The 14,673-nt window shown below is 48.8% G+C and overlaps 1 protein-coding gene across 7 annotated transcripts in view; it reads right to left on the minus strand.

Moving 5' to 3' along the window:
- Positions 1 to 14,673, minus strand: part of AFAP1L2 (actin filament associated protein 1 like 2) — a 66,473-nt gene that overhangs the window by 11,529 nt on the left and 40,271 nt on the right. For 4 of the 7 annotated variants that reach the window (XM_074545265.1, XM_014275727.3, XM_074545266.1 and 1 more), the window contains exons 3-7: positions 14,254 to 14,331; positions 11,239 to 11,330; positions 7,183 to 7,273; positions 2,796 to 2,879; positions 352 to 557 (exon numbers count right to left, since the gene is read on the minus strand). In XM_074545265.1, coding sequence (XP_074401366.1) covers positions 352 to 557; positions 2,796 to 2,879; positions 7,183 to 7,273; positions 11,239 to 11,330; positions 14,254 to 14,331 — 551 coding nt within the window. The remainder of the gene's footprint in view (positions 1 to 351; positions 558 to 2,795; positions 2,880 to 7,182; positions 7,274 to 11,238; positions 11,331 to 14,253; positions 14,332 to 14,673) is intronic. The other 3 variants (XM_026799692.2, XM_026799693.2, XM_005481082.4) reach the window with 3 other exon arrangements.

Below are 14,673 nucleotides of genomic sequence, written 5' to 3' on the forward strand. Positions count from 1 at the left end.
TGCATGCACACATGGTCTGAAATACCTTCTACTGACACAGGATCAAGTATGTGGTTAGCCTCCGTGGTAAGAACCCCTTCTGCTCAACCACCTCAAAAAGTTTGCCTGAAAAGTATCCCTAGACATTTTGGGGCATTGTGATTTTGGTCACAAATGTGCCCCCTTCAGCAATCCCATGCCCACGTTCCTTCTGAAAAAGGAACAAGATCCCCAAATCTCCAGGACATGGTTTTGAAGCTTCTAGGGGTACTTTGTTTTTTGCCAGCTCATTTAACATGGTCTGAGGTGTCACTGCCTTCCTGAGCTCATAAAACCAGATTGTTTTAGACAGAGAGGAGAGGATCTGCTCACCAGCAGCCTGGTGTCCTTGATAACACACAGCTGCTTTGCCCACTGTCCCAGCCACTTCTTTCTCCACAGGAAGGCACAGATGCGAGCATCCTTCATCAGCTCGATGGTGGCCTCTGGGGATGGCCACTGATGGGTTGCTGACTTGCCTTTGCTGCTCTCTTCCTCATCATAAGATTCGTAGGAACTACTAACAGCTTCACCGTCTTCTACAACAAAAGCAAAGCTCTGTCATTAAATCCATTTTTAGAATAACTCTGAGTCAAATGCTTCCCTCAGCCATGCTCACACATGCACAAGCTTCCAGTGCAGGGATGTGTCTTTTGAGGCTCTCCTACAAGATGATAATTAATAAGGAAATTACCCTCACAGATCCTTTTTTCTTTTTAGCCCAATATGAATCTCATTGCAGTATTTTGTGCCTAATAGCCTCTGTTAGCAAACACTCAAAAGACACTTCTTGGTTGACCACAAATCTGAGAACATTCCCTTAGACATTTCCTGATGTTTGCTGCTTTCCCCCCAAAGATGCTTTTACTACATTCCACTTCAAGCCAAACACACACAATTTTTAAGGCAACAACAGCAAGCTACAACCAGCCCTTGTCCTCTAAATGCCAGAAGTAAAAATGGTATTTGCAAGGCCATGCAGCAAGCAATGATCTATTGTATTTCAGATATCATTCGTTTTCCCCCTGGTCTAACAGGTCCCTCTCTCTCTACTCAGCTTTTAAGGGACAGTAAGGAGCTTTGAAGTAACACACTGTTGTAGCACCAAAAATTAGTCATAAGTGGCAAATGTGAGGAGAAGTAACAACATTTTTTACGTCTATTCTTAAATGGATTGCTATGTTACTGGGATGAGTTGCAATTTTCAATACTCAGCTCTAAAGCACTGCAGAATTTTGGAGTTTTCAGCTGATCACTGGTACCAGGCTCATCAAAAACACTGAAAATGTTCTCCTTAATTGCAGGGGGATTTGCAATGCTCTGCTGGCATTTAGAGCTCTAAGCCACAATATAAGCTCACAGAGCAATATGGTGAGATTGGGGCACCATTTGTGTAGGGTTTGGCATTCTGTTCCTACCAAACAGCATGGAGGAATACTGTTAAGTTTCTCTCACTGGAATTTAATCTAATTTGGATTCTCACCAAATCTTACTATCTACATAAAAATAACAGTATCAGATTGGTGCAAATGAAAAGAAGAAAAGCAGCAAGAAAAGAGAAAGAAAAAGGCAAAAGGAGCTTCACTGAAGAACGTTTCAGTTGGGTTTATTTGTTCTTTAAATAAAAGGAACTGAGATGCAGTAACAAAGCTACAACCTCCCTCAAGTAATCAAAACTTCACCAATTAAACAAACTTTTTAAAAAGGAAATACTCCCTTTCAAAGTCTCTTAATGAAGCACATCTCCATGCCCTCAATGTATCAAACTGTCCATCTTTTATGGGAAAACTTTTATGGGAAACCTTAGTGCATTCCCACTATGCAGACCTTGTCCTCAGGCAGAAATTCAGATGGAGTAACAGTGCAGGTGTTTCTCACCCTCAAACACCAAGGAGCTGAACCTCTGCACTGCTACAGGACCCTTCCATAGGCAGCTGCAAGGATGCCTAAGGGAACCTCATCTTCCAAAATTCCCTCCTTTTCCACATGGGTTCTCTGGCCTCTTTTGGAAGTCTCTGGTGCCCCCACCTAAGGAGCAGGTCTCAGGCTGCCACCTTACTCCTGAGAAGCCCTGGATGCTCTTCTATGCATCAACCACAACCCCAAGTGTGGTTCCTCATGAGATGAGCTCTTCCCTGCTTGAAGAGCTGCTGCCCTGGTGACACTGCTACAGCCTCATGAAGGAAAGGCATTTAGCAGGCTGTGCACCTGGCAAATGGGGACAAGCCTTGCCTGGTGGCTTGTGACAACCCTGTGGTCACTACTAAGGCTCACTCAGTCCCAAATCGTTCAGCTCAGGCACCAGTGGCAGTCACAATCCTGGATGCCTTTATCTAAAGCCACCTCTGCTTTCCTGTGGGTCTTCCCATGAGCTCCCAGGGAGCTAAATCAATGCCATGATGCAGTAAGCTCAGAGCATCTTATACTCCCACTCTGCCTAAGTGGAGCACCTTCAATCCTTCACCAAACAGCTACTTGTCCATACCACCAGCGTTACCACACATTATCAGCTCCACACCAGTGACAGAACCAGAATAAAGGGGAATAAAGGCTAGGGAAGTTCTCTTCATTGTCATCCTGAGCACAGGGAAAGCCACCAAAAATAATGCATTGTGCAAAACAGTGAGAGGTGGTTATCCTCCATGCATGTAACAGGCAAATCCAGGGGGAGATACCTGATAATCTTTCCTAAAACTGAGCTTTTGGGGGGTATTTTTGGGTTGGTTTTGTTGTTGTTGTTTAAAAAAGGCACTTCAGGTTTGGAAAGCATGCCATACCCATAGTTATTGTGGCATAAATAACGCCCTCAGTAACCTGCAACCCTGGCCTGGGTCCAGCCGCAGCAAGCCTACCAAAAAGACCTGCACAGTCAAAAAGAAAGAGAAAGGGAGACAAAGAGAGAAAGCCACAGATAAGCAAATGCAGAGAACAAGGGCACCAATCCCCTTGGCCAGTGAGGCTGTCCCATCCCTGCACGCTGAGATTTCATAAAGGGACAGCGTTTTCAACCCATCCCCTCAAACAAGGCAATTCCCTTTAAAACAGAATCCTCGTCATCGTAATTAAGAGCAGCCAGGGCTGATGAGCTGTTTCAGCCAGAACAATGATTGCTCAGTTGGCAGCCACGGGGCTGCTCCTCTCCCGGTTTCACTCCTTATCGCACCCTCCAATTATGCAAAGGCTGCTGATAAGGCTTTAACACATTTCAGCCCAAGAGGGAAGGGAAGCAGCAGCCTCTGCTGGAGCTGGAAAATGAAAGGCAGAGCATCCCCAGCGGAGGGTGGGAGTGCTGCTGATGAAAGATGGACCCCGAGACCCAGCGGAGTCGCCCGCTTGCTTGGTTTTAATTAATCCACCCCCGGTTTGCTGCAGTGTCTCACAGTCCCACCTCTGATGGTGCAGCTCTATCTCCTCAGCCCATCTGGAGGCTTGCTTTGATGTCCTTTCTTGGCAGTGCACCCACTTATTTTAGTCGTGTTCCTATTTTGGTCTGACTTCACTACGCCCATTTGTTTGGGGACACATGGGTGTCTTCCAAGGCTCACGCTGTAACACTGACAGAAAGTACCACAGAGGGACTTCTCACAAGAGCTTACAGCAACAGGACAAGGGTAAATGGATCCAAACAGAGAATCTAGGTCTAGCTTGGAGTTCAGGAAAAAATTCTTGACTGCAAACATGATGAGGAGCTGGCACAGCTTGCTCAGAGGGGCTGTGGATGCCCCAGCCCTGGAAGTGCTCAAGGCAAGGCTGGCTGGAGCTCTGAGCAGCCTGGTCCTGTGAAAGGTGCTCCTGTACATGGCAGGGGGGATGGAACAAGATGGTTTTTAAAGTCCCTTCCAACCCAGGCCATTCTATGATTCTATGGAAGACCAGCAGCAGCTTCCTGGACTGCCACCTCTCCCTATCCAGCTTGTGGGAAAAGGCATAGAGGGCTCGGGGATTACTGGGGCCAGGCTTTGGCATCTTTGGCCAGGGCAAATCCAGGCATGTCCACACTGCCCTTGAGCAACAGCAGTCACACCAAGGTCACAGATCAACTGCTAGCAGTGAGCACCACTGTGTGGGACAGGTACAAATACCACTGACAGCTGATAGGGCACAGAGTGGGGCAGGGGGAGGGATGGGATGGGATGGGATGGGATGGGATGGGATGGGATGGGATGGGATGGGATGGGATGGGATGGGATGGGATGGGATGGGATGGGATGGGATGGGATGGGATGGGATGCGGAGCTTGTGCTTGTTGAAACCAAGGGCAGGGACCTGCAGGATTGCCTTCATGCTGCAGCCTGATCTCTTGAGGCAAAGCAGGGCACCAGCATCACTGCTCAGTTCCCCTCTTCACAGCATACACACTTCACCTTCTCCTGAGCCCCCACAGCCTCTCCTGCCATGTACCTGCTGCTCCACACCTCTCCCTGCTCCTCCTGCTGGCTCAGCCCCCAGGAACCACCTCCAAGGTGAAGTTGCCAAAGAGCACAGAGATTCTCAGGATGCTTCCTTCCTTCCCCCTCACACAAAGCAGACCCTGTAGCACACCAGGAGGTTTGTGTAGAAGGGACGTGGTGGGGTCTGCAGCGCCTGAGCAGCCACAGGATGCAAAGGCACCACACTCCTCAGTGCTGGGGAATCACTGGCATCCTCTGCCTCATCTCTGCTGCTTTCACAGGCTCCTGTCCCCACCTGCAGCTGTGGCAGTGCTCAGGAAAGCACAGAGCCTGCTGGTGCCACAGAGAGCCTCCCAGAGCTGCCTCCCTTGGACAGTGCTCCCATCATTTGTGCTTTTCTCTTTTTGCAGAGCTCTCATCTCTCATTTCCTTGGGCATCTGACTGACCTAGATTTCGGTGGGTGGTGGGTGTATTTGCATCTCAGAGCAGCAGGTTACCAAGGAAAAGAAGAGGTGGGAGCTGGGTGTGCACTGATCATTCCTGCCAGCCAAGTCTCTGATCTGAGGGCGAGTTCTGGAGCTGCCTGGATAACACAAGCTGGATATCCCAGCAGATGGATCCATCCATGGCTGCACTCCAGCTAATCCAGCATGTGCCTTTTTATGCCATGGCTCTTAACAATTTATCCACTTTCCCCATGTGCAGCAGAGGGGAAAGAAATCTCCTTTATCTTACATTGCAGGCATGGGGATGAGGCTGCAGCACCCTGGGCTGCCCCAGCTGCAGCAGGGCTTCACTCTCAGGGCATCACAGCCCTCACCTCAGCCACAGGACCCAGAGCCTTCCAGCAAACACAGGGCAGTGCTGGGGGCCTCGCCTCTGCACTGAACAGCTCCTTTCACCCTGGCCTCAATGAGCCTGAACCTCTTCCCATCTGAGCTGGGCACCATCTCATCTTCCTGCTCACTCACTTGGAGCTTCAAAGCCCAGTAGTTCACACTGGGGCTGGAGGGGATCCAGCTTCTCCCAAATGAAGCTGGGAATATCAGGCAATATTTAAGTTTATGCTACTTTTCACTAAAGTTTTATTATCCTGTACTATCTGTCAAACTGGATTTGTGCCTGAATATGAATTATTTGCATAGAAGGCCCCTGCCCTGGATGACTCAAAGCTCACCCAAACTTCAGAGAGCCACCCCATGTGCCATCCAATACATCCAATGTGTTTTCCATGACTCTTCAACCCAGCAGGCACTTTACTGCTTGGTTCTGTCTGCTGTGCATTGGACATCATAATTCTTCAATTTCTGGTTGCAGGGTGGCTCAATTTCAACAAAAAGGTTGAAGTTTGTTAGTTTTAAGGTGGGCTGTGAGCCTCCACTATTCTGCTGTCTATCACTATGTGACCTATTAAAAAGTTTGTCCCCATGTTTCTTATCAGCTCCCTTATCAGCTCTTGTCTCCAGAGACTTCTCCTCTCCAGACTGAACAACCACAACTCTCTCAGCTTTTCCTCACAGGAGAGGTGTTCCTTCTCTCTGGCAATTTTGGTGGCCCTCCCCTGGATCCACTCTAGCAGGTCCATGTCCTTCCTGTGCTCACCTCATTTCTCATTTTTTCCCCTGCATATTGTGAGAGGCAGTTTCTGATTTTCTGGTTGTTCAGGAAGGTGTGAGTGCTTACAGGCAGACTGGATCACTTTGATGTCAATAACTCAAATTTTCAAATAAACCACGAGGCTGGTTTATGAGTTATAGGGTGTGGATTCCATTCACTGGCTTTAGCAAAGCAGAGCTAGAAACATTGTATAAGGTGTTAATTTCAGATTAACAGATCCAACAGCCAAGGCTTTAGATCCAAATCTGTCACCCTTAACCCCCTTTGCTTGCCCTGACTCTTGCCACTCAGCTGTGCCCATGCCACACACTGTGCTGCAGCCAAGGCTGATGAGCAGAGATCTGCTCCTGCAGAGGGTGATAGGATCTGTCTCATGTGGGCTTAAATGGATTAGAAAGCGATGACAAGATCAGCTCTGCTATCAGATCACAGGAAGGCAATCTCAGTGAAGGGCGTCCAACAAAAGGATGCAGGAACACAGTGCAAAAAGTGAGAATGTGGGAGCTCAGCATGCAGCAGCTCCTCCCAGAGGGGCAACAGGGGACAGGCAAGGGTGGCCCTGCTCCAGGACATGGCTGGGGTGCTGTCCCAGGCAATGAGGGTGTGTGCATGGAACCCACACGCTCTCCCCTCACACCAAGTGTGGCTCTCTAATCAAGTTTATAGATGGCTAAACTGCCCCAAGAGACAGAGCTGAATAAAGAGCCAATTATAAAAATGGTTATCACTCCTAACAGAGCAGCAGAGCCATGGATTTTGAGCCCCAAGGGGACAATTAGAGCACTAGGACACGAATGCAAGCCACCACAGCTTCACCACTTGGTCCTGAATAGAAACTTGCGTTTGACTGCAGCCTATCTGCCAGAAAACCACCAAGACAAAGAGGACCCACAACGGTTTCTAACATTTTACACTGACAATATATTGACCCAAACATATTACTAACTCTATAGTAAAGTTAAAAATTGGAACAATTCAGAAGTCTTTGCTTTCCAGCTAGCATTAGGTCTGTAATATCAAGTGTGATGAGCAGCAGAAAACAAATTTGTCCTAAAAGCTGTAGGAAATATCTGTGTTTTCATTTACTGATTCTCATAAATCTCAAGTCCTCCATCTCCCACACAAACCCCCTCCCAGGGGTTAGCTGGGATATACCATTTACAGAGATGTCATAGGGCTCAGCCTCCTCGTAATATCCCTCTGGGGATTCAATCTTGGGGACTGCTGGTTGTTTTGTTTCGAGAATCTGCAAAATAAACACATAAAACAAACATGATTTAAGGTAAAACCAGATCCACCAAAACAATGGGACATCCTTCCCCCCTTTTTTTAGCACTCAAGTGCACCCCAGTGGGTGAAATCTTTTAGATGTGGTAGAGTTAGGTCAAATATAAATTGAAATTATTGTATAATTGCATCATAAATGTTATTTTCTTTCATGTTGCTTGGGAAGATCGACCCATAGCAGCAATTGCAACCATCAGCCTTACCGTGAACTGAGATTTCTGCCTGCTGCACTGACCCCCCCTAAGCTGCCCACGGTACCTGGGGATGGCCCTCTGTGCTATGGGTTATAAGATATGGGTTATCTTATCAGGGAACTAGAAGGGAGGACAATTGGTGCAACCCTGGCTTTACACTGAAAACAACCTGAGCAGTCTCTGGTTGTGTCTCCAAGTCCCTGACTGATAGAAACTAACAACAAAACTCTCTGCCTTAGGAACTATATTGGGAATCTTTAATTGTGCTCTTAACAAAAAATGAAGGAAATGGATAAACAACACCAATGGAAAATAAGCCTTTGAAAAGAGTCCAAGTGCTGGAAAATCCCTGTGGCGCCTGCCAAACCCCTCCCTAAGCAAAAGCAAGGGCTGGCCGGAAAAACATGCCTTGATCCTTTAGAAATATCAATACATGAGGAGGAAAAAAGTGAAGAAATGAACTTTTTACATTTCAGGTAATTCACAGAGATATTGGTCAAGAGAGAGCAGAGCAGCAGCATGAACAGATCAGAGCACAGAGCTCGTGTTCTTCCCAAATATCTGGCATCCCATCTCCCACCCTGACCTGACAGTAGCATTTCCCTGCTCCCCAGTGAGGTTTAACCACCCTTAGCCATCTCACAGCAGGATGCTGTGTCCTGCCATGCTTCAGCTGCCCTGGCTGAGGCTGTGCAAACCCTGCCAGGATGCCCAGGGTTAAACCCCATTCCCCCAGGAGGAGGGGCAGGTCTCTTTGCAGAGAGAGCAGTGTTGAAAGTCACAAATCCTGAATTCTGCCAGCCCACAATTGCCCCCTGGGGAAGAGGGGCCAGCTGTGCACCAGCGCTGCAGGACCAGCCCATCTGCAGGTCATGCCAGCATCATCAGATGCAGGTGCAAAGCTGCCCATCCTGCCCTGGATGTTTCCACCAGCAGCTTCTGGTGCTGAGAAGCAGAAAGGAGGCTTTGAAGGAAGAGATTTTCTGGCCAACAGCTGCCCACAAAGGGAAGCTGTTGGGCTGTGGGAGTGAGGAACCCTGGCCACACCAAAGCCACACATCTGCTCCCACTTGGACGAGCTGCCTGTGGCTCTGCCAACCTCCCAAACTTCCCCAGTGTTAAAATTCCTCATGTGGGTCTGCCAGATGCTGTGAGCAACCTGAACTTTCCTTCCAGAGGCACGTAGAACACTGCTGGAAAACACTTGCCCTCCAAACACTTAAAAGGTTTAGGAACTTCTTGTCCTAATGTGTTGCATTAAAGGAACAAAAACAAACCCAGGCTCTCCATGGCTTTACCTAATCCCTTCCCTGGCTAGGAAATGTGTCTGTAATTGCCATCTGTGGTGGCCTCCTGTGTGCAGCCAGCTCCCTTTGTGCTGTGACCATAAAGAAATTGCCTACACAAAGAAATGCTGTGGGTTTTTTTAACACCATCCCACAACTGCCAGGGAAGGGGCTGCTCTGTTTGGTTTCCTACAGACAATGATGTTTCCTCAGGGTGCACCTTGGTTGACCAGAAGGTATTTGTTTTGTCTCCTCTTTCCCTAGAGGTGTGGTTTACTCTCTAACTTCAGTCACAGGCTATAAATTGTGTTCTTTACCCACGCTGGCCCTTGCAGAACATTTGCCTGTTGCATTATGGCCCAATGAGCATGCAAATATCACCACCCTGGCTGTTTGCATCCCTACCACAGGACCTTCCCTGGGGATGGCTGCCTGCAGGAACAGGCAGAGCTGCAGCACAGGAGAAGTCACCAAGGCCTGCAAAACTCATGGTTTAAAGGTTGTTTTGGGACAAATCCAAAGGAATTAGTGGGATCCAGGTGGGCCATCCCTGTTGGGTTGCCCAGTGGCTGCCAGGGACAATTGGCTGTTCAGAGCTTTATCACCATATTTCTTCCATGCCTCAAAAGGCAAGTGTAGAGCAACACCACAGGATGCCTGAGTGCTACCAAACCACAGAAAAATCTGCAGAGCAAAAACAGATCTAATCTGAATTCCTCTCCTAACCTGTCAGTTTCTGTGCAAGGAGTTGTGTTCACCCTCCACTGCCCAGCTGGCTGTGGCTCCTGCCTGCCCTGGGAGCTGCAAATCCGAGGGAAGATCCATTTCCCCCTAACAGCAATTTCCACTCATTAAAGCTCTCCCCATAAAGCTCTCCTTCTGTGTATTCCCTGAAGGACACTCAGATATCTTTGCTGCCAAAGCTCACTGACACTCAGATGCTCACAGTGAGGAGGTACCTGGCTGCTGCATCCAAGGGAGGTTAACTCCAGTGGTAAGCAGCTGGGAGAAGGAAATTCCCAGCACAGGTCTGGGAGAGGACAGATGCCCTTCTCAGCTGAAATCTGAGAATATTTTTTTTAAAATTCCCTTATTTTTGTGGGGAATTTTTTAATCCCTGATTTAACTTCCTGATTGCCCAGTCAGAAAGCTGGGCTGCACCAAGCTCAAGAGAAATGCCTTGGCGACACCTGGCTGCTGCTTCCCCACTGGTGCCTTCATTCCACCTCCTGCCCACCATGAAATACAGAGCTAAACAGAGGTTCCTGCTCTGGCCACTGCTCCCAGGCCCTCCAGCTCCAGCCATCTGCATGGGCAGAACCCTTTGGGGCTGGAGCAACTCCCAAGGCAATCACATTGCATCCTAGGGTTTGTCAGCTGCACCCCATCCTAGCCCTTGTTGTTCCAGCTCCTCCAGCTAACTCCAGCTGAGCCACACAGATCCCTGGGCCAAAGTCCTGGTGCCTCACCCTGCATCCTCCTTCCTGGGAAAAGAACAGATCCTCCTTTGTGGCTGATGGAGGCACCACCCCATCCTCCTCCATGCCTCCTCCTCCTCCTCCCCATGCCTGCTCCCTGCCCTCCTTCCCCTTCACATCCTGAAATCCCAGCTCACAGCAATTCCCACATTGCACCAACTGCTGAACAGCAACATCAGGGGCTGGAGCATGACCTGAGTCTGGGAGAGCTGGGCTGGCTCCTGGCACAGAGACAATGGGGTTTAACTGAGTTAGAGCTGCCCTGCAGAGAAACCCACAGAGCCAGCAACTCCTCCTCACAGACTTGTGGGCTGCACAACCACAACAGCCCTTGCACCCATTGCAGACAGCACCAGGTGTTGCCAAACCTCTGGCAATGCCCAAGTGAGAAAGGCTCTGGCAGCAAGGGAGGTCCTGGTACTGCCCAGGGATCTTCCTGCAGCTGAGGGATTCCTGGCTTCTCTAAGATCATGTCAGCAGCCCAGGCACAGCTGATTTACAGCCCAGGAGAGATTTCCAAAGCAGCAGCTGAGAGTCATCACCGCCTCTGCTTCTTTGAAAACCTCATTTCTCCTTCCTCAAGCCCATGCAATGGGTGTGGGTCTCCCTGGCAGGGAGCACAGCCCAGTTTGCACTCATGGGGAGCTCCCAGAGCTGCCTGCTCCACCTGTGCACAAGATTTGGGTACCACAGGGGCTCTTGGGTGTCCAGCCAGCCTAGGAGCTGCACCACCTACACACTGGCCCACAGTCTTTGTAAAGATGAAACATGCAGCTGGAAATGCCTAGCTCAATGTTTTGTTGTTATTTTTAAAATAAAGCTCACCAGGATTCTTTGCCTCATCATCATACACAGGCAAAGGTGTTTCCACCCGGCCATGCTGCACGGGACCTGACAGCAGCAAAGTCTCAAGGGGCTCAGAGCCCCAGGGCAAGGCAGGGAAAAGCAAAGGGTGTGAGGATTTACCTTTGGAGGGGGGAGGTCTGGCAGGCTTTTCTGAGGAGGTGACAGATGCAGTCCTGAGTCTCCATTAGTCAGGGAGTTCTTCTGATCCAGCACTGCAAGGCAGAAACAATGACACAGATGACAGTGGCCTCTCCCAGCAGAGCACTTGCTGCCCTGGGCTGTGCTGGAGCAGCAGGATGCCATTCCAGTGGGAGCACAGTGACAATGACAGGCAGGGCTGCAGGGCCACCATGGCAATTCAGGCCATAGCCAGGAACGTGGCACTGGCAGACCCAGCTGCCTCTGGTTTTAGGGCATCTTATTCCTTCTGGAGGGAAAACTGTGAAGGCCAGACCCACTGCTGAGAGTTTAAAGGGTCTGGAGAAGCAGCATGGGCAGACACCACACAGTGTCTGGAAACCCATGGCAGTTCAGTCCTTGCCAGCTCTGATCCCTGCTGCTGTGAGCAGACAGGTCAGTGATGTTCTCCTCTGCTACCTTTCCCAAAAATGGGTCCATCACCTCCCTGCTCCCAGGGAAAGCTGCAAAGGTGGCTGCCCAGCTAAGTGCACTGTGGCTTATGTGATCACTGCTCAAGGGAAGGCTGCTCTTGAAGCAGCCCAGGCCAAACACGTGGCATGTGGCAGCAGAACTGCTCCAGGTGATCCCTGTCTGCCTCTGGAAAGTCACATTTTCCAAGCCGCTGGATGCAGAGTGATTTACTATCTGGAGGGGACATTGAAGGCTCAGAAAACTTGTGTTCAGTCCCCTTCTCCTACCACAGAGCTCCTGGGTGGCCTCAGTGAGTGCCCAAATCCCATGATCTCTGAGATAGTGCAGTGATGGATGTACCCCCTCCTTCTCCAGCCACACAGGCCAGCATCACAAATCACACACTGTTCCCTTACTGGGGTGGGAGGGCAGGAATATTTTTCCCTCGATAAGCATTGACATTTTGCAGGTGTCCTCTGATAAAGATGCCTCTCTAAAAGCTGCAGCTTGAAGAGGACTTAGAAGAAGGAAGGAAAAAGAAAAACCATCTAAAATTCTGCTGAAATTCACATCTGTATTAGATGTTACTTGTCTGTGCTCTCTGTTACTTGTAAAAGTGAATGTCACTTGGCATTTGGGATAAGAGGATCACTGTGGCCACACCAGGAGCCCTTCACACCAGTCCCACCTACCAAACTCCTGCCCCTGTGTGCTGACTTCCAGAAGGAGATGGCATTTAGCTCGCTGAAGAGCCCTGTGCACTTGGGTAGAGATTTGCTGCATCTCTCAGGTAAATGAGATCCATAAATGATGCTGCCCTCATCACCCAGTGCAGGGAATTCAATTACTGAGCCACAGGAAGGCATCTCAAAAGCTGTGTCTGTCCTGCTTAAATCCTTATCAGCTGGAATTGCAAGTAGATATGAGGAGCAGGGAAATACGTTTTTGTGCAGAAACTGTGTATTTTAAAGTTTGGAGGGGTGACTTTTTGAGCTGATGGGCTTTGAAAGCATTTCACCATGTGCTGCTGAAGCTCTGCAGAGCACAAGATGTCCTGTCAGCTCAGGCACAGAAGTCTGTCCCCAGTCCCATTACAGACATGGAATTGCAGTAGATAAAAGGGACAGAGGGACTTGTGTCATCACTGGAAGATCAATATCACACCAGTGGGCACTTGGGCCCCCTCCACCCACTCAACCTGAACCTGCAGGCACCTCTCCATCGAGGCACAGAGGCAGGACCAGGGCTCTACACCCAGCTGCAGAGACCCCACACCTGTGTCTCACTGACTCCAGCATTCCAAGTAACACTGCAGTTTTACTTGGAATAGGGAAGTTGTTGAAAACAGAAAGAGAGAAGTGCCAGGTCCCACAGGGAGTGGCTGAGTGGGCAGGGTCATGGCCTTGATAGGGAAAAGTCTGAAACAAAAGAACCACCTCTAAAAATAAATTGTCTGAAATTTCCCCTGTGTTTGAGCATGGTGGATCAGTGCAAGCTTTGCTTTATCCACCCAAATGAGAACTTATATAAAGAGATGTTTCTGTGGCTGCTCAGCTGCTGGGAGGCTGTGTGATCCAATTATAGAGCATTACAGCATCACCCTGTCTGGAGGTCACACTGGGGCTGCACGTGTCAGCTGGGAGGACATCCTGCCTTCAGAGGCATTTGAAGCTAGCCCAAGTTTGGCTGCAGGTAGTTTAAAGAACAAATCAAACCAAATAAACAAAAAAAAAACCCACCACAAAGAAACAAAACCAAAACAAACTGTGGAAGTGAGACAATCCCAACTATTGCAGGACCAGCACATCAGCAGCAGGCTGCTCTGATGAGTCCTTGTCTCATCCCTCTGCATTGGAAATTCTGGGGTGGGACCAGCCCCTGACAAGGTGTGCATTTAAAAATGTGTGTCACTAATTCTCTTGCTCCATGCAATTATCAGCAGCCCCTTTCACGGTGAACTTCAAAGAGGAAGAACATTTTTAGACAATTACGTTCTTTGCCGTGTTACAAATCCAAAACCTGGGAAAACTAAATTGGAAATGAGTATTTCAGCTAGGTTTGATTCCTCAGCTTTTACTCTGCAGAGCTCCCACATCCCTGGGAGATGAAGGAGCTCTGCCCCTGCAGATAGTGAGGGCTGAGCCCAAACTCACCTCACAAGGCTGTGACAGCACAGACCCTCTGCATCAGGGCAGAGCAGCACAGCAAACCAGAAATACACTTTCAAGGCCCCAAAGATGCAAAAAGTTACTTCTTTTGTGGCCAAAGAAAGCATGAAGGCTTCCTTGAATATTTCAGGCACTGGAGCTTCAAGCCTTAGAAGGCAACGTTTTTATCCCAAAATAAAGACCTCCAAAGTGCTACTTCCAGGAATAACCTCACAGTGTTGGCAAGGACCGCTATTTCCAAGGGAATGTTATGAAAATGGCCCTTCCACAACCAGCAGCTGCTTCAGCCCTCAGAGCTGCCAGAGCAAGGCTGTAACCTTGTGTGCCTTCATCATCCCCTGAGACACAGTGAAACCATTAATCTTCAGCTCCCTACCTTTGTCTTGTTTCTCTTGGTCACCCTGCTGTTTATGGACTGTCACTTTGTTCATATAAATATACTCCTCATCACCACCTGCAAAACAAAGGGAAAAGTGAACTCTTTACCCACATGCTGCTTTCACACTGCTAACTTTTTCCACAAAGGCAGATGTAAAAAGTGTCTCTGCTGAACACATTTGGTTGAGGCAACGTGCAGGAAAAACCCCAAGCAATAATAAAAAGCAGAAAAATTAAGTGCTTTATGGTCAGGAAATTCCGTTAAGTTAAAATTTCTACTTAAACATTAACTTGGCCAAACAGTACATCCTGTGTATCTTACAAAGTGGATTAAATAAACTTAAGGTTTAATAAAGAAAACAGAAAAGATCAGGAATCTTGGGAATCCTTTGCTTGTAAAGCTGGACACATAACTATA

Source organism: Zonotrichia albicollis, chromosome 7 (assembly GCF_047830755.1).
Source record: "Zonotrichia albicollis isolate bZonAlb1 chromosome 7, bZonAlb1.hap1, whole genome shotgun sequence".
Taxonomy (NCBI): Eukaryota; Metazoa; Chordata; class Aves; order Passeriformes; family Passerellidae; genus Zonotrichia; species Zonotrichia albicollis.